The sequence below is a fragment of the Lepisosteus oculatus genome, chromosome 14 (assembly GCF_040954835.1).
Source record: "Lepisosteus oculatus isolate fLepOcu1 chromosome 14, fLepOcu1.hap2, whole genome shotgun sequence".
NCBI lineage: Eukaryota > Metazoa > Chordata > Actinopteri > Semionotiformes > Lepisosteidae > Lepisosteus > Lepisosteus oculatus.
This window is the reverse complement of record NC_090709.1, coordinates 35,858,517-35,878,872: the sequence shown is the minus strand read 5'-3', so window position 1 is coordinate 35,878,872 and position 20,356 is coordinate 35,858,517. Positions and strand designations below refer to the sequence as shown.

The following is a 20,356-nucleotide window of genomic DNA, read 5'->3' as shown; positions in this document are numbered from 1 at the left end:
CGTGTAGTGTGAGACCAGGAGCTGCAGACTGCTCCAACATTCCTGCTAATTCATTGATATAGATATTGAATAGTGTTGGGCTCAGGCTGCAGCCCTGTCTCACCCTGCGGCCTTGGATGAAGAATTTAGTCCTTTTGTTTCCAATTTTCACTGCACATTTGCTCTCTGAATACATTGATCTAATTATGTCGAACACTTTGCCCCCTATGCCACTTTGGAGTAGTTTGTAAAACAATCTCTCGTGCCAAATCGAGTCAAATGCTTTTTTGAAATCGACAAAGCAGGCAAAACTTTTTCCTTTGTGTTTTTGGTGGACGTGTTTGTCTATCAGTGTGTGTAGGGTGTAAATGTGATCAGATGTGCGGTGATCTGGCAAGAAGCCAATCTGACTCTTGCTCAGGACACTGTGTTCGGTAAGGAAGGCCAGTATTCGTGTGTTCAGGATACTGCAGAATACCTTCCCCAGGTTACTGTTCAAAGTCCTGCCCTTCCCTCTCTCAAGGGCAGGACTTTGTCCTCTCAGTGGATGATTAACTCACCAGGGCAGAATGAAGTCTTGGGCACCGCCTGATATGAACGTTTCTGGTATATCTCATCACTTAGGAATTTAAAAATACTTTTAAAATTGTTTTTCATAAGCAAACTTTCTTGTTTGGGGTTCTGGAAAGTTGATCTAAAAGGATCTCCAAAGCACTTTACAGTCAGGGACCCCACTTCATCCCACCTGCAAACAATTGAGAAGAAGGAATTTGGGGAGTACAGACCGAACCCCGACTAAGCAACACCCCTGACCAGCAGTCGGGACACTGGGGTCACACCCCTACTCTCACACACAGTGTCCTGATCTGTAATGATCTGTAATGACCAGCAGTCGGGACACTGGGGTCCACACCCCTACTCTCACACACAGTGTCCTGATCTGTACTGACCAGCAGTCGGGACACTGGGGTCACACCCCTACTCTCACACACACTAAGGACATTGTTGTTGTCATTCTGTAAATCGCTTTGAGAAGACACCTTTAAAGGTGCTATATAAAACAGTTTTTTTTTATTATTACTTCAAATGAGATCTGCTGAAAATCAAGAGTTGATTTTATTGTTGGACATGTGCAGCTCTATACAATGTGTTGATGTATTAATCACTCTTGCCATTAGTAATCAATTAATTTAAAACAATGAAATACGGCTATAATCTGTTAGGTTTTTCACCAATTGAACGATTTTTGTAAAGTTCTTTTAGAACAGCATGATGTGACCTCGATAGTACTGACCTGTGACAAGACTGTGAAAGTGAAAACGTTTTTGAAGTTGATTAGATTATTCTTTATTGCCAATAGTTGGTGGAATTTGCTAATAGTACAGCAAACAACACAGATGAGTCACACATACAACATATACAGTACAAATTTACATACAACAGAAGACAAACATTGTCACATACAGCACATATGTAAACAACTTTCCATGTTAAACAATAAATTATACAATGGAAGTCAGAGTTCAAGGTGAATTCAGAGGTCGCATGGCAGAGGGGAGGAGTCTGAGGTTGAATCAGACCGTCCTTGACTGGGAGGATCTGAAACTTGTTCCAGAAGCATGAAGCTGAAAGAGATTATGAGCTGGGGGAGAGGGGTCGGAGATGATTTTCTGGGCACAACTGGAGGTGCAGCTTGAGTACAGAGATGAGATACTCTGGCTTCCTTGAAGAAACAGCCAGATTTGATCTTCTGATCATTTTAACTACTAGATACTCTTTTCTGTGTCCTGTCTTCTGTTGTTATTGTGTGGAAAACAGCTCTGTGTTGTTATAGACAGAACAGTGAAAACTGCCTCTGAGAAACACACAGGTAAAAACCATGTCTGATCAAGTCTGCTGCTGTCATTAACACGCATGAAAATACTATTGGTGAAAAAGAACCTAATACCTCGTCAGTGATTTTTTACATAAACATTTTTATATAAAAACAGTAAAACCAGGAACATGTTTATTAAATGTTTATTAAATTCCAAACAGTTTGATAGATCTCTGATCGCTGACAAGAGAAAGTGAAAGTAAATCAGCTCCTGTCTCTGAGCTGCTGTGTGATGGACTAAATCTCATCTCCCTGAGAGAAAACAGTTCAATTACAGCACAGAGGATTTAAACAGACACAGATCTGTGTACCACTGTGTTAGTAACGCAGTACAGAGCAGAGCACAGTATGATTTTAATTCCTAACAGGACACAAGATGGTTGAATCTCTCAGACTGATGAGCAGTAAGATCAGTGACTCAGTAATACAGCATCAATCACACTCACTGGCAGGAGGGTCAAGATCTTTACTGTTCCTCCTCTTGACAGGCAGTCTGGGCTCCTCTGTCTCTTTCTCCAGCTCCTCTTCCTCCAGTGTCTTTCTCATCTTCTCCTTCACCTCCTCTTCTCTCCTGCTCCACTCCTCCTCCAACCTCTGTCTGCGCTCCTCTTCTCTCTCTCCCTTCTTTCATACTTCTGTCTCAGCTCCTCTGTCTCTCTCTCTCTCCTCCAACCTCTGTCTCAGCTCCTCTGTCTCTCTCTGTCTCTCCTCCTCCCTCTGTCTCAGCTCCTCTGTCTCTCTCTGTCTTTCCTCCTCCAACCTCTGTCTCAGCCTGTCTCTCCTCCAACCTGTCTCAGCTCCTCTCTGTCTCTCTTCCTCAATCCTCTGTCTCAGCTCCTCTGTCTCTCCTCCTCCTCCTCCCTCTGTCTCAGCTCCTCTGTCTCTCTCTGTCTCTCCTCCTCCTCCCTCTGTCTCAGCTCCTCTGTCTCTCTCTGTCTCTCCTCCAACCTCTGTCTCAGCTCCTCTGTCTCTCTCTGTCTCTCCTCCTCCCTCTGTCTCAGCTCCTCTGTCTCTCTCTGTCTCTCCTCCAACCTCTGTCTCAGCTCCTCTGTCTCTCTCTGTCTCTCCTTCTCCCTCTGTCTCAGCTCCTCTGTCTCTCTCCTCCTCCTCCCTCTGTCTCTCCTCCTCCCTCTGTCTCAGCTCTTCTGTCTCTCCTCCTCCCTCTGTCTCAGCTCCTCTGTCAATTCAATTCAATTCAAGGTGCTTCATTAGCATGACCGATGGGTACAATCAGTGTTGCCAAAGCAAATAAAAATAATAAAATTAACATGGAACAAAACAAAAAATAGAAGTAAAATAAAATCTACAGACATTTACAACAAAGAGATATGATACAATATTGACATATACTGTAGACGGCTGGAGCATTATTGGGAGACAGACTCACTGTTCCTCAGGCTGTGACAGGAGATCACATACTGGGCTGCCAGATCAACTGAGTTCCCTCCTCCCTCTCCCAGTAGGATTGGACCTGTTGTGGTTTTGGCAGGTGTGGGAACTCTGGGATTAGATTTCTGAATTTGGGGAAGAATGTTTCTCTAATCCCAGAGTATCTGTCACAGTGCAGTAGGAAGTGCACCTCTGTCTCTATTTCTCCCCGCTGGCAGTGGGAGCACAGCCTGTCCTCTCTGGGCAGCCAGGTCTGCCTGTGTCGCCCAGTTTCTATGGCCAGGTTGTGGTCACTGAGCCTGTACTTCGTCAGGGTCTGTTTCTGTTTGTTATTTTTTATTTTGGTCAAATATTCAGCTAGTGTGTATTGTCTGTTTAAGGTTCTGTAGCATTCCAGTTTATGTTGTGTTTGTGTGTGTGTGTGTGTCCCAGTGTGTGAGATATTGCTGTTTGATCTGTGCTGTGATGTGCTTGAGTCTGGGTTGTGGTGCTCTAGCAGTGCTGTCCTGAGGCTGGTTAGTGTCGGTGTGGCTCAGGTCGGTGAGCCTCAGGACCAGCTGGCTCAGGGGGCTCTGTTTTGGGCTCAGCTCTTGGCTCAGCAGGGCTTTGTGGTGGTAGGAATTTTGGTCGCTGTTTTTTAGGTGTAGCCAATACTTTAATATTCTTTTCTGTATGTTTATCAATAGTGGGTACTGGCCTAATTCGGCCCTGCACCCGTTGTTAGGCGTTTTTCTCTGCACACGGAGGATGATTCTACAGATCTCCATGTGCAGAGTTTCTGTGGGGTGTTTGTCCCATTGGGTGTAATCCTGGTCTGTGAGGGGACCCCACACTTCACTGCCGTATAGGGCAATGGGTTGGATTACACTTTCAAATATTTGGAGCCAGATTCTTGTTGGTGGGTTGATGTTGAAGAGCCTCCTTCTTATTGCGTAGAAAGCCCTGAGTGCCTTCTCCCTCAGTGCCTTCACTGCCAGGTCAAAACTCCCGGAAGAGCTGATGGTGAGACCGAGATATGTGTAGCTGGATGTGTGCTCCAATGTGTTATTGTTCAGTGTGAATTTGTACCTGTTTCCCTGAGGTCTGGCTTTCTTCTGGAAAACCATAAATCTGGTCTTGTCCAGATTGACTGGCAGTGCCCAGGTCTGACAGTACTGCTCCAGCAGTGCCAGATTCTGCTGCAGCCCCTGTTCTGTGGGTGACAGCAGGACCAGGTCATCTGCCTAGAGCAGGAACTTGATTTCTGTGTCATGTAGTGTGTGACCAGGAGCTGCAGACTGCTCCAACATTCCTGCTAATTCATTGATATAGATATTGAACAGTGTTGGGCTCAGGCTGCAGCCCTGTCTCACCCCACAGCCTTGGGTGAAGAATTTGGTCCTTTTGTTTCCAATTTTCACTGCACATTTGCTCTCTGAATACACTGATTTAATTATGTCATACACTTTGCCCCCTATGCCACTTTGGAGTAGTTTATAAAACAGTCTCTCATACCAAATCGAGTCAAATGCTTTTTTGAAATCGACAAAGCAGGCAAAACTTTTTCCTTTGTGTTTCTGGTGGACATGTTTGTCTATCAGTGTGTGTAGGGTGTAAATGTGATCAGATGTGCGGTGATCTGGCAAGAAGCCAATCTGACTTTTACTCAGGACATTGTGTTCAGTAAGGAATGCCAGTATTCGTGTATTTAGGATACTGCAGAATACCTTCCCCAGGTTACTGTTCACACAGATGCCCCGGTAGTTGTTGGGATCGAGTTTATCTCCATTCTTATAGATGGGCGTGATCAGTCCTTGGTTCCAGGCCTCGGGGAAACATCCAGCTGTCATGATGAGATTGAGGAGTTTGAGCAGGGCTTGTTGCAACTTTGGGCTGCTGTGTCTCGGCATCTCATTTATGACTCCATCATGGCCACAGGCTTTGCGTGGTCTGAGGGCCTGGAGTTTGTCCAGTAGCTCCTGCTCAGTGATTGGGGAGTCTAAGGGGTTTTGGTTGTCTTTGATAGCCAATTCCAAAATTTTGAGTTTTTCATAAATGGTGTTTTGGTCTGATTGATTTGTATTTGGGAGCTTTTCATAGAGATTTTCAAAGTATGTTTGTCTCTCTCTGTCTCTCCTCCTCCCTCTGTCTCAGCTCCTCCGTCTCTCTCTGTCTCAGCTCCTCCGTCTCTCTCTGTCTCTCCTCCTCCCTCTGTCTCAGCTCCTCTGTCTCTCTCTGTCTCTCCTCCTCCCTCTGTCTCAGCTCTTCTGCCTCTCTCTGTCTCTCCTCCTCCAACCTCTGTCTCGGCTCCACCGTCTCTCTCGGTTTCTCCTCCTCCCTCTGTCTCAGCTCCTCTGCCTCTCTCTGTCTCTCCTCCTCCAACCTCTGTCTCGGCTCCTCCGTCTCTCTCGGTCTCTCCTCCTCCCTCTCAGTTCCTCTGTCTCTCTCTGTCTCTCCTCCAACCTGTCTCAGCTCCTCTGTCTCTCTCTGTCTCTCTTCCTCCCTCTGTCTTAGCTCCTCTGTCTCTCTCTGTCTCTCCTCCTCCCTCTGTCTTAGCTCCTCTGTCTCTCTCTGTCTCTCCTCCTCCTTCTGTCTCAGCTTCTCTATCTCTCTATTGTATGTCTCCAGTTCAGTGTACAGTTGTTCAATGTCAGTGGTGAAGTACAGCCCATAGTTTCCTGCCACCATGCCCTCTATCTTCTCCAGCAGCTTTGTGACCTGAGTGCGGTCACCCCTGTTCTTGTTGTTGAGAACATGATACCTGTTCCCACACTTCTCCACCAGATACTGGAGCTTCTTCCCTTCTCTCTCAATGTGCCGCTCAATGGTTGTGTGTCTCAGTGTGTCCCCCCAGGTGAACAGCACTATTGTGTGTCTCCAGACTCTCTCACTGAGAAGCTCCAGATGTTCCTTTACTGATCTCCAGTCTGTGTATGAGCTCACATTAATCACCAGGAGGAGAGCGTGGGGTCCTGGGGGACACAGAGACACACTGCGCACAACCTCCCGTCTGACACGCTGTGGATCAGTCCTTATTATCGATGGAAAAGAGGAGAACCCTGGAGTGTCGACCACAGTGATCTGCCTCCCAGCTACTTCTCCCTGTCTCTTCACACACTCCTCAGTTCCTTTCTCAGTGTCAAACTCCTCTCTGCCCAGGATGGTGTTTCCTGCTGAGCTCTTTTCAGACCATCTCTGGCCCAGCAGCACGATCCTGATCTCTGAGAGACGCTGTGGTGCCTCTTGGGAATCAGCCTGTTCCTCCCATGTCAGAGAGAAAGATCACAGATTATTTACATGATAAAGTTCTCATCACAAATATCTTCACTACTCATCCCATTTAAAATTCACGATAACAACTTTTCTATATCTTTTCTATTGTCCCTGCCCTGTGACAGAGGAAAAACATAGATTATTGAGATTAATTTTCTGTGTATTCTCTGTGGTATACAAAAATGTTCTGTTAATGTTAGGTAATCAGACTGTATTCTTACAACATTCTTATTCTGTATTCTTGCAATTTATGTAATATATATATATTTTTAACTGTTCTCTCAATAGTACATGTTTATTTTTCATCAGGATGTTTTTTCTTAGAATAATTTAACCTCACTGAAAGGTTAGATTTCTCTCATCTGATAAACAACACAGACATTTTTCCAATGTCTTCCTTGCTCATCTTTACCAAGGGCACCAATACTTCTGGAGGGCCCTGTAGAGTCCCCCTAACACTGAGTATCCAATGGCAGTTCAGACACATATGGGACTTCTGTGTTCAGAATGAACCTTTTTACCACCTTATTTTAAAAATACATGTAAAAACACTGTAAAATCATTCAGTCTGTCCTGATTCTTCACTAGCGAGTCTAAAATGTCACATTTCATAAAGACATGTTTGGGACTCAGCCACCTGGCTGGGAAATCTTTGTGTTGTATAGTTTCAAACCGCTTAGAAACTATCTACTGTGATCCACACTGAAGAGAACTAGCATGATGTTAGTTTAAAAACAGTGAAACTGACAAGTTGGAGGAACTGAGTCTCTTTAGTCTGAAGGGAGTGTCCCACACTGACAGGGTGAAGATAGTGAACCATATATATATAGAAAATATTCAACATCCTCAGTGACAGTCAGTCATCATTAAAGACCAGTTAGATATAAATTCCTCTGTTGTTCATCTGTACTGATTCCTCTCTGGTATTATCAGCTGTACAATAAACACGACCTCTGAGCAACAAACAGGAAACGATCATATCTGAGTGTGTCTGAGCATCATGAATACTAACATTGTGAATCCAATACCATCAGCACACAGTCAGGTTTTACATCAATCATTTCACCTTAAATAAACACCTGATTAAAATATTTTGTACATTCCAAACAGCTTGAGTTTACAGTACCGATCTCTGATCGCTGACAAGAGAAAGTGAAAGTAAAATCTGTTTTTCTCTCCAAGTTCAGACCCTGTGTGTCTGACAGACAGAACACACTCTCAGCAGACAGGAAGACACTTCTCCAGCTGCTGCTGTGCTCTGTGACAGAGAAGAGACCCTCAGTGACTCCCTTACCGACACTCTGACAGGTAGAACAAGAGAAAACTCACCAGGGCTGAGCGCTGAGCTCCTACACGCTGCCATCTCTCTCTCTCCTTCTCTTCCTGCTGATCTGAGGGCAGGACTATGTACTCTCAGTGGCCCTTGATAAAATATTTAGTGGGTCAGTTAATGATTAACTCACCAGGGCAGAATGAAGTCTTGGGCGCCGCCTGATATGAACGTTTCTGGTATATCTCATCACTTAGGAATTTAAAAAAACTTTAAAAATTATTTTTCATAAGCAAACTCTCTTGTTTGGGGTTCTGGAAAGTTGATCTAAAAGGATCTCCAAAGCACTTTACAGTCAGGGACCCCACTTCATCCCACCTGCAAACAACTGAGAAGAAGGAATTTGGGGAGTACAGACCGAACCCCGACTAAGAAACACCCCTGACCAGCAGTCGGGACACTGGGGTCCACAACCCTACTCTCACACACAGTGTCCTGATCTGTACTGACCAGGGGTCGGGACACTGGGGTCCACACCCCTACTCTCACAGTGTCCTGATCTGTACTGACCAGCAGTCGGGACACTGGGGTCACACCCCTACTCTCACACACAGTGTCCTGATCTGTACTGACCAGCAGTCGGGACACTGGGGTCCACACCCCTACTCTCACACACACTGTCCTGATCTGTACTGACCAGCAGTCGGGACACTGGGGTCCACACCCCTACTCTCACACACAGTGTCCTGATCTGTACTGACCAGCAGTCGGGACACTGGGGTCCACACCCCTACTCTCACACACAGTGTCCTGATCTGTACTGACCAGCAGTCGGGACACTGGGGTCCACACCCCTACTCTCACAGTGTCCTGATCTGTACTGACCAGCAGTCGGGACACTGGGGTCCACACCCCTACTCTCACACACAGTGTCCAGGATCTGTACTGACCAGCAGTCGGGACACTGGGGTCCACACCCGTCTGGATCTATGAAGTCAATGAGGCGCTGCAGTACTGCGCTGTCCCCGCCAGGGGGAGACAAGGCACCAGAAGTCAGAGGCCGGAGCTGAACTGCTTCAGGAGAGAGACAGATCAGGGAAACAGCAGACCAGAGAGAGCAGGAGAGCAGACAGGAGTCAGACAGTATATAACGGACCTGAGCAGCTCATCGGCTTGTTCGCCCCTCCCCCAGCTCTGTCTGGAGAGAAGCCAGGGTATCTGCTTGTTCCCCCCTCCCACCCCTCTCTGTGTACAGTAGAGCCTCCTGTCCTGACTGGAGGAGCTCACCCAGCTGTGTCTGGAGAGAAGCCAGGGTATCGGCTTGTTCCCCCCTCCCGCCCCTCTCTGTGTACAGTAGAGCCTCCTGTCCTGACTGGAGGAGCTCACCCAGCTGTGTCTGGAGAGAAGCCAGGGTATCAGGTTGTTCCCTCCTCCCACCCCTCTCTGCGTACAGACCCCCTCTTAACCACAGATGCCTGAGCGCTGATTGACCTCCTGCAGCGTCAATCCCTCCCCCAGAACAAACACAAACCACACCGCTGCTTCTCCGTTTTTATTCATCTGTTCAGGGAGTGAAACACGCGCCGTTCCCCACCCACCCCACGATCATTTCGCTCACTGTCATCGACTGATCGATTATACAACGACAAATCATAGAGAACCGTTCCAGTTCCTCACGGTGAAGGAAGAGTAGCACCACCTCCGCTCTCACTGAAATACTCTCCATCAATAAGACGCACGAGTCTCTCCGTCAATAAGATAGATAAATAAATAAGCCACGCAGGAAATCAATCAATAAACAAACAGAGCGATAAGGCGCCACGGGCGTCTCCGCCAAAGAGTCCCGGACTCCCCTCTCCGGGCGGCAGCGGTCCGGGTCCGAGCTCGGGTTCGGGTCCGGCTGGCCGGTATGGGTATCGGTATCGGGCCGGACTCGAGGGCCTCTCCCGTCACTGTTGGACTCCACCCAGAAGGGGGGCGGGGGGGTTACAGGTCACAGGTCACAGGTCGGAGCTGCTGCTGAGGTACTGAGAGACGGCGACCAGGAGCAGCACCTCCCCGGTCTTCGTAGCCTCGGCCGCCGCCCCCTCTCCCTCCCCAGCCAGGAGGGGCGATGGCAGTGTGGGTGGGGGGGCAACAGCAGCCCCCGCCCTTCCTCCTGCCCCCCCTGCCCCTGCCCCTCGGGAGGGCAGCCGGTGGTGGGCAGCGCCGGTTCACACCCAGGCTCCTCGGAGGCGTAGATCTGGAGACACAGCGCGGCCACCAGCAGCAGGAGCTTCTGCACCTGGGGGAGAGAGAGAGAGGTCAGGGTCAGGGAGTCACGCTCGCTGGGGTCGGGCTGCATGATATTAATAATAATAATAATACACTTCTAAAGCTCTTTCCTGTACACTCCACTCAGAGCTCTTGTCAGGTCATGGGGATCCCACTACAACCACCAGTGTGCAGCTCTTTACAAGTCATGGGGATCCCACTACCGCCACCAGTGTGCAGCTCTTTACAGGTCATGGGGATCCCACTCCCGCCACCAGTGTGCAGCTCTTTATAGGTCATGGGGATCCCACTACCGCCACCAGTGTGCAGCCCCACCTGGATGACGCCCCAGTCCTCTCCCCACACACCAGCTCTCAGTGGGGAGGAGAGCAGAGTGATGAAGCCAATTCATAGATGGGGATTATTAGGAGGCCATGACTGGTAAGGGCCAATGGGAAATTTGGCCAGGACGCCGGTGTAAAACCCCTACTCTTCTCGAGAGACACCCTGGGATTGTTAATGACCACAGAGAGTCAGGACCTCGGTTTGACGTCTCATCTGCAGGACGACGCCTGTTTACAGTCCAGTGTCCCCGTCACTATACTGGGGCATCAGGACCCACACAGCCTGCAGGGTGAGAGCGCCCCTTGCTGGCCCCACACACACCTCTCCCAGCAGCAGCCTCAGTGTTTTCCCAGCATTCTCCCCTCCAGGTACTGGCCAGGCTCACACTGCTGGGCTCCAGTGGGGCTGCTGGCCATTATGAATGCAACTTACAGAATGAACATCTGGGAATTATTCTTGGGCATCATGCCCTGATAACAATAGTACAACTACTAACACTAATACTACTACTGATAACAATAGTACAACTACTAACACTAATACTACTACTGATAACAATAGTACTACTACTAACACTACTAATACTACAACTGACAACAATAGTACTACTACTAACACTACTAATACTACTGATAACACTAATAATACTAATAACACGACTGCTACTACTACTACTACTGCTGCTGACAGCGCTAATAATACTACTAATACTACTACTGATAATACTAATACTACTAATAATAACACTAACAATACTAATACTCTACTAATACTACTGATAATGATAATACCAGTAATAATACTAATACTACTACTAATAGTAATAACACTACTAATAATACTACTCATACTAGTAACAATCTCCTTCACACAAGAACTGCACACACGGTGTACAAATCAGCTGACTGGAGAGTAATTTCCGACGGTGATAAACACAAGGAATAGAACTGACCTTGTTGGTTTCTCTAAAAACACTACAAGTCCTGTCAAAGACAGGATATGCTCCACTAGAATTGTTGTCTCTGACCGGTGAGGAATTTTGTTTGTTGTGCGAAGGACTCAGCAAGAAGAGATGTGTCAATTCAGGTGCAGTTGTTTATCGTGAGGGAAAGCACAGATAATATGGGCTTTAATGAATTAACAGTGAAAGTGTAGCAGGGGGCCTCGTATGGACTGCGGTTGTGTCTAGTTTTTGTTATTTGCATTTAAAGATGTTGCTTGTCTTTTGCAAACAAAATCTAAGCTAAGACTTCTACATGAAACATAATGCAGGAGTAGCTGCAGCCTAGGTAGACGTGCAGAAAACCACGTTACGTTATTATTTACTTTATTATTTATTATTTCTCACTGAACACTAGCGCCCCTCTACGATCACACACTCAACACACTACTGTCCCACTGTGATCACACAGTGAACACACTACTGTCCCACTGTGATCACATAGTGAACACAGTACTGTGCCACTCTGATCTAACACTGAACACAGTACTGTGCCACTGTGATCACACACCAAACACAGTACTGTCCTACTGGTAACACACAGAACACAGAACTGTGCCACTGTGATCACACACTGAACACAGTACTGTCCCATTTTAGTTGAAACACTGAACGCAGTACTGTCCCCCTCTGATGACACACCTAACACAGTACTGTGCCACTGTGATGACACACTGAACACAGTACTTTGCCACTGTGATCACACACTGAGCACAGTACTGTGCCACTCTGAGCACACAATGAGCACAGTACTGTGACACTGTAATTGTAACACAGTACTGTCCCCATGTCCCCATGTGATCTCACACCGAACACACTACTGTCCTACTGTGTTCAGACACCAAACACAGTACTCTCCTACTGGTAACACACAGAACACAGTACTGTGCCACTGTGATCACGCACTGAACACAGCACTGTCCCCCTGTGATGACACACTGAACACAGAACTGTGCCACTGTGATTACTCACTGAACACACTACTGTCCCACTGTGATTACTCACTGAACACTAGTGTCCCACTCTGATCACACTACTGTCCCACTGTGACAACACGCTGAACAAAGAACTGTCCCACTCTGATCACACGCTGAACACAGTACTGTCCCCCTGTGATGACACACTGAACACAGTACTGTCCCCCTGTGATGACACACTGAACACAGTACAGTCCCACTGTGATCACACACTGAACACTGTACTTTGCCACTGTGATCACAAACTGAACACACTACTGTGCCACAGCGATTACTCACTGAACACTAGCGTCCCACTCTGATCACAGTACTGTCCCACTGTGACAACACGCTAAACACAGTACTGTCCCACTGTGACAACAAGCTGATCACAGTACTGTGCTACTGTGACAACACGCTGAACACAGTACTGTCCTACTGTGATTACTCACTGAACATAGAACTGTGCCACTGTGATCACAAACTGAACACACCACTGTGCCACTCTGATCACACACTGAACACAGTTCTGTCCCACTGTGTCTGTATAAACCCCTCTCTCTCTCAGTGAGTGAGTGCGTGCGTTCAGGGCGACCCTGTGTGTCTGTGTGTGTGTGGGGGTGTTGGGGGTGACCCCATGTGTCTGTGTCCCCAGGGGAAGTTCACCACGGCCAGCGATGTGTGGGCGTTCGGGGTGACCCTCTGGGAGATGCTGAGGCTGTGTAAGGAGCAGCCCTACGCCTCCATGACAGATGAGCTGGTGATCGAGAACGCTGGAGAGTTCTTCAGAGACCAGGGCAAGCAGGTAACAGCCACACCTGGCCAGGAGTACCTGTACCTGTCTCTCTCTCTCCTGTCCTGCAGACTGACCTGTCTCTCTCCCCCTCCCTCTCCAATTCAATTCAAGGTGCTTTATTAGCATGACCGATAGGTACAATCAGTGTTGCCAAAGCAAATAAAAATAATAAAATTAACATGGAACAAAACTAAAAATAGAAGTAAAATAAAATCTACAGACATGTTACAGACATTTACAACAAAGAGATATGATAAAATATTGACATATACTGTAGGCGGCTGGAGCATTATTGGGAGACAGACTCACTGTTCCTCAGGCTGTGACAGGAGATCACATACTGGGCTGCCAGTTCAGCTGAGTTCCCTCCTCCCTCTCCCAGTAGGATTGGGATCCGTTGTGACTCTGGCAGGTTTGGGAACTCTGGGACTAGATTTCTGAGTTTCGGGAAGAATGTTTCTCTAATCCCAGAGTATCTGTCACAGTGCAGTAGGAAGTGCACCTCTGTCTCTTTTTCTCCCCGCTGGCAGTGGGAGCACAGCCTGTCCTCTCTGGACAGCCAGGTCTGCCTGTGTCGCCCAGTTTCTATGGCCAGGTTGTGGTCACTGAGCCTGTACTTCGTCAGGGTCTGTTTCTGTTTGTTATTTTTTATTTTGGTCAAATATTCAGCTAGTGTGTATTGTCTGTTTAAGGTTCTGTAGCATTCCAGTTTATGTTGTGTTTGTGTGTGTGTGTCCCAGTGTGTGAGATATTGCTGTTTGATCTGTGCTGTGATGTGGTTGAGTCTGGGTTGTGGTGCTCTAGCAGTGCTGTCCTGAGGCTGGTTAGTGTCGGTGTGGCTCAGGTTGGTGAGCCTCAGGACCAGCTGGCTCAGGGGGCTCTGTTTTGGGCTCAGCAGGGCTTTGTGGTGGTAGGAATTTTGGTCGTTGTTTTTTAGGTGTAGCCAATACTTTAATATTCTTTTCTGTATGTTTATCAATAGTGGGTACTGGCCTAATTCGGCCCTGCACCCGTTGTTAGGAGTTTTTCTCTGCACACGGAGGATGTTTCTACAGATCTCCATGTGCAGAGTTTCTGTGGGGTGTTTGTCCCATTGGGTGTAATCCTGGTCTGTGAGGGGACCCCACACTTCACTGCCGTATAGGGCAATGGGTTGGATTACACTTTCAAATATTTGGAGCCAGATTCTTGTTGGTGGGTTGATGTTGAAGAGCCTCCTTCTTATTGCGTAGAAAGCCCTGAGTGCCTTCTCCCTCAGTGCCTTCACTGCCAGGTCAAAACTCCCGGAAGAGCTGATGGTGAGACCGAGATATGTGTAGCTGGATGTGTGCTCCAATGTGTTGTTGTTCAGTGTGAATTTATTATAATAATAATAATTATAATAATAATAATTGCTTACACTTATATAGCGCTTTTCTGGACACTCCACTCAAAGCGCTTTACAGGTAATGGGGACTCCCCTCCACCACCACCAATGTGCAGCCCCACCTGGATGATGCAACGGCAGCCATAGTGCGCCAGAACACTCACCACACATCAGCTATCAGTGGGGAGGAGAGCAGAGTAATGTAGCCAATTCATAGAAGGGGATTATTAGGAGGCCATGATTGGTAAGGGCCAATTGGAAATTTGGCCAGGACACCGGGGTTACACCCCTACTCTTTTCGAGAGGCGCTCTGGGATTTTTAATGACCACAGAGAGTCAGGACCTCGGTTTAACGTCTCATCCGAAGGACGGCGCCTGTTTACAGTATAGTGTCCCCATTACTATACTGGGGCATTAGGACCCACATGGACCACAGGGTGAGCACCCCCTGCTGGCCCCACTAACACCTCTTCCAGCAGCAACCTTAGTTTTTCCCAGGAGGTCTCCCATCCAGGTACTGACCAGGCTCACACCTGCTTAGCTTCAGTGGGTTGCCAGTTGTGAGTTGCAGGGTGATATGGCTGCTGGCATAATTTGTACCTGTTTCCCTGAGGTCTGGCTTTCTTCTGGAAAACCATAACTCTGGTCTTGTCCAGATTGACTGTCAGTGCCCAGGTCTGACAGTACTGCTCCAGCAGTGCCAGGTTCTGCTGCAGCCCCTGTTCTGTGGGTGACAGCAGGACCAGGTCATCTGCGTAGAGCAGGAACTTGATTTCTGTGTCATGTAGTGTGTGACCAGGAGCTGCAGACTGCTCCAACATTCCTGTTAATTCATTGATATAGATATTGAACAGTGTTGGGCTCAGGCTGCAGCCCTGTCTCACCCCGCGGCCTTGGGTGAAGAATTCCCAGCCCGGTCCAGAAGGTGGCTGCTGGAGGCAGGGGAATGATCTGGGAGCTGGCGGGGTGTCGGAGGGGACTGACCCCTCTAGAAAGTTTTGCCCCACCAGTTTGAGAGAGGGCGGAGCTGTGCTGAGCAGGGGGTGGGGAAGGGAGGGAGGGGGGGTTGGGGTTCAGCCCTGCTGCGTCACACCTCCGGCCACAGGGGGCGCTGCTGTGTAGAGCAGGACAGGAGCAGGTGGAGTCAGGGGTGAGGGCGGCGGGGCAGGGGTGTGAATACTACCCCAGGGGCGTGGGCGCTGTAGGTACTGCTGTCGTGACACACTGGATGTCTTTGTGTTTTTTTCCTTCTTCTTCGCCGACTACTAATGTTGTACATAGCGTACGGGACAGATTGTTACACTAATATATGGAGACGTTGGTGCGTTCCCCGTCTGCGGTCCTCGCGCTGCCTCTGGGCGGCGCCGGCGTGTCAAAGGCTCTCGGGTTCGTCTGGTTCTTGTCGTGAATCTTTTTGTAGAAGTTTTAATAAAGTAACATTTTCAGATAACTGGGTGTCTGTTCTGCTTTCTGCATCCCGAGTGATCGACTGCCCCTGCTGCTGCCTGGAAGTCATCAGTTAAAGGGTATCGGCTTCAACAACAGGGCTGTGCGGCTTGTTCCCCACCCCCGCCCCTCTCTGCGTACAGTAGAGCCTCCTGTCCTGACTGGAGGAGCTCACCCAGCTGTGTCTGGAGAAAACCCAGGGTATCGATTTCAACAACAAGGGCTGGGCAGCTTGTTCCCCACCCCCACCCACCTCTGTGTACAGCAGTGCCTCCGGTATCGGCTTCAACACTGGCTGGGTACAGAGAAGGGAGAGCTGGCGATGATTGTGGCTCCGATCCTATCCTTGATCCGATCTCCAGCTGTATGACCCTGACAGACACACTGATTCCAGGTGAGAGACTCACACTGAGGTGACCTGTCTCCAGCTGTATGATCCTGACAGACACACTGATTCCAGGTGAGAGATTCACACTGAGGTGACCTGTCTCCAGCTGTATGACCCTGACAGACACACTGATTCCAGGTGAGAGACTCACACTGAGGTGACCTGTCTCCAGCTGTATGACCCTGACAGACACACTGATTCCAGGTGAGAGATTTACACTGAGGTGACCTGTCTCCAGCTGTATGACCCTGACAGACACTGATTCCAGGTGAGAGATTCACACTGAGGTGACCTGTCTTTCAGCTCTATGACAGATTCCAGGTGAGAGCTATACTGAGCTGAGCTGTATGAGCCCTCTTTAGATTCTGATAAGTTTTCTCTACACATCAAAGACGCAGCTCCTTCAATGTCTCCCTCTCCACACTCTGCAGAACGCTACTGAATCCTTTTGGTTGCCATGCTGCCTGGTAGTCTGGCTCCTTCCTAGGACTTTGTCCCTCCCTGGAGGCCCGGCACAACTGAGCTCCTCTTGCGTCGTCAGGGACTGTACCCCCACGTTCACAGTCCTTGGTGTTCCCAGAGACAGTGTCAATGATAAGGTCACTTCCTCCCCAGCTTCCAGTCATACCCATCTGGCTCCAGTCTGGTGCAGTGTCGTCCCCTAGCGTTAACCCACAGTGGACACTCCATCTGGCTCCAGTCTGGTGCAGTGTCGTCCCCTAGCGTTAACCCACAGTGGACACTCCATCTGGCTCCAGTCTGGTGCAGTGTCGTCCCCTAGCGTTAACCCACAGTGGAAACTCCATCTGGCTCCAGTCTGGTGCAGTGTCGTCCCCTAGCGTTAACCCACAGTGGACACTCCATCTGGCTCCAGTCTGGTGCAGTGTCGTCCCCTAGCGTTAACCCACAGTGGACACTCCATCTGGCTCCAGTCTGGTGCAGTGTTGTCCCCTAGCGTTAACCCACAGTGGACACTCCATCTGGCTCCAGTCTGGTGCAGTGTCGTCCCCTAGCGTTAACCCACAGTGGACACTCCATCTGGCTCCAGTCTGGTGCAGTGTCGTCCCCTAGCGTTAACCCACAGTGGACACTCCATCTGGCTCCAGTCTGGTGCAGTGTCGTCCCCTAGCGTTAACCCACAGTGGACACTCCAACAGGCTCCCATCGCTCTGGCCGGCGTTTGTTTTTCATCCTCGTTGTTTCAGTCGTGACAAAAGGACCAGAAGAACTGGACGCTTGCACTGAAGCCCGATCCCACTGAAACTGCTCCGAGTTCCTCATTCTTATCACTCGCTATTAAATCCTTCTGTTCACCACGTGGAATCTGCAAGCAGTCACTCGTCATCTGTTCCTATGTCTGGCGTCGGGCAGCCGAAATCTCCCGTCTGCCCTTCAGGGAATGTGAATCTCAGACGCTCCCATCACACCCTCGATCAGTGATCAGTGATTAAATGCTTGTGAATAACCCAACGGGCCTGTTGAACCAAAATCTCTCACTGGAGGGCTGCATCAGTTGTGGGGCTTCAGCCTCATCCTTGTGGTCAGGATGCCTCGCCTTGCGCTTATATCTCTGTCGCATTTATAATAATGTGATAATGTTGCTATATTGGCCCTATACAATTTCTTGCATTAGGAATTCGTCTTTTCACAGACCCCAGCTTGCTCTCCATGAGACAGATACACAGACAGGGAGAAAAGCTGGGGGTCAGAGTGCAGGGTCAGACATTGGACAGCGCCCCTGGAGCAGTTGGGGTGAAGGGCCTTGCTCAGGGGCCCAATGGAGTAGGATTCCTCTGCTGGCTGCGGGATTTGAACCAGCAACCTTCCAGCCACAGGAACGGATCCTGAGCCACAGAGCCACCGCTCTGCCCCAGAAGAGTATTGACATTCCCTGACTGGGAAATGAACCTGGGCCGCGGCAGTGAGATTGCCGAATCCTGACCACTAGACCACCATCGACGCTACAGCGACACTTGACCGCACAGCTGAAAGATCACTCCCTGTAGTGCGACAAGCTTGCAAAGCCCTATTAACACATCTTCTATTTCTTGTCTCCCCGCAGGAATCACGTTATGGGACGCCGAGACGCTGCAGAAAGACATCGACGTGCGTCCTCAGCCGAACACAGATTTCCAGATCATTGCGTCCGACTCCACGGAGGACAAGGCGTCCACTCTGAATGTGGAGGCGAGCTTGGTGGTCAAGGTCATCAAAACAGTCTAAGAACTCAAGGACAACTTTGTGAAGGCTTCCGGCAAGTTCATGTCGACGAAGGAGATGCTCGAGAAAATCAAAATTTACTTCGAGACGATCGCGGACCGGATCATGCAGCTGATCAGGCTGTCCTCCAACTGCCTGGCGCGGCTGGAGAAGATCGCCCTGAAGCCCAACGCTCTGTCCACGGCCGCCTACATCGAGCTGCTCATCCACAACGAGGAAGAGGAGGCCCGCCCGGGCTTCGAGGACAGCATCGCCGAGCTGCGCTAGATGAAACAGCACGCCGAGATCCTCGCCAAGATCGACAACAACGAGAAACTGCTGCCAGAGGAGCGCAGGATCGTGAGGGAGAGAAACCAGAGGCTGAGAAAAATTGCTCAAGACGTCAAACTGGCGAGCTCCGCAGTGAGAGTCTGGACTGCAGGACACTGAACACGTTCCACACCGCCCGAGAACTCCTGCAGGACACTGAACACGTTCCACACCGCCCGAGAACTCCTGCAGACACTGAACACGTTCCACACCGCCCGAGAACTCCAGCAGGACACTGAACACGTTCCACACCGCCCGAGAACTCCAGCAGGACACTGAACACGTTCCACACCGCCCGACAACTCCAGCAGGACACTGAACACGTTCCACACCGCCCGACAACTCCAGCAGGACACTGAACACGTTCCACACCGCCCGACAACTCCAGCAGGACACGTTAAATCTCGAGTAAACCAAAACACAGAATAATGTTCGGGTTTCGTAAAATAACTGTTCCTAATAGTTCAACTGAAATAAAATAACTTAGTTCTACTCAATCCCTTAGTTTTAAAATCTACAAAAATCATTTTAAATTCTCTAAATTCAAAGCTTTCCTTTCACCAGGAAATCGTGATCGTGAGGTATCGGGTTCTGTACAAGGAGCCGGGCGACTCAGCTTGGAGGGAAGTGGACACCGATGACAACAAGCCAGAGTTCACCGTGTCGGGGCTGGACCTGAACGCTTCGTATCATATCATATCATATCGGCTGCCGGGCTCTGGCGGGAACAGTCACACTGTGGGGACGGGGGTATCCTGTTCCTGCTCTGATGTTCTCTCCTGGAATCTCCATTAACATGTGATCTCGAGAAAAGAGAGTGATTGATTGGCTTTGAGTGCCTTGTGAAATTCTCTGGGCTCGACCCCGTGTTTCGGCTGCGATGCCGTCGAGCGATCATCTGCTGTGAGTTCCCTTGTGGTGTCCCCATGTGACTGCGTGTGCCCGTGTCACTGCTGTGTGTGACAGTGGATTCCTCTCCGTCGCCCCTCAGGCGTTCCTGGGTCTCCTCTCGCTCTTTCACAGCCCCGTACCTGAGGACCAGAGCGTCTCTCGTCAGCAGGGCCTCGCGCCTGCAGGTGACTGAAGTGTGCTTTTATATACAGGTGAGAGAGAGTGCACAAGAATCGTCAGAAGTCAACACCGTTCGTTAGAGATGGATGATGTCCAAGGTCACCCAGAAATAGAGCACAACAGGTCTCTCAGAGGAAAGGTATTTTTCATTTTTCACAGGCGTATGAATCTACCAAGTACAGACGCCAGACAAAAAACATTGAAATGCGATTTGAAATTCACACTGACGTGTTGAGAACTGTTCTTGAAGCAGCTGTTCCTTAGAAGCGTTTGATCTGTGTTCAGGTCTTCTGCTAAGGAGATGTGGTCAGGAAGGGCAGCGACTCCTTCTCTTGTCTGACTGTTGTGTCTACAAACGGGCACGACACTGCACCAGACTGGAGCCAGATGGAGTGTCCACTGTGGGTTAACGCTATGGGGACGACACTGCACCAGACTGG

General features: G+C 49.2%; 1 protein-coding gene across 1 annotated transcript; it reads right to left on the bottom strand.

Annotated features, from left to right (window-relative positions):
- Positions 1-4,639: 4,639 nt before the first annotated feature.
- Positions 4,640-12,153, bottom strand: LOC138242583 (golgin subfamily A member 6-like protein 22). Its single transcript, XM_069198121.1, has 4 exons — positions 12,145-12,153; positions 9,917-10,050; positions 9,576-9,718; positions 4,640-6,195 (listed from the first exon to the last, which is right to left on the bottom strand). Exons 1-4 carry the CDS (start codon positions 12,151-12,153, stop codon positions 5,330-5,332), a joined length of 1,152 nt encoding a protein of 383 aa, XP_069054222.1. The 3' UTR covers positions 4,640-5,329.
- Positions 12,154-20,356: the final 8,203 nt, after the last annotated feature.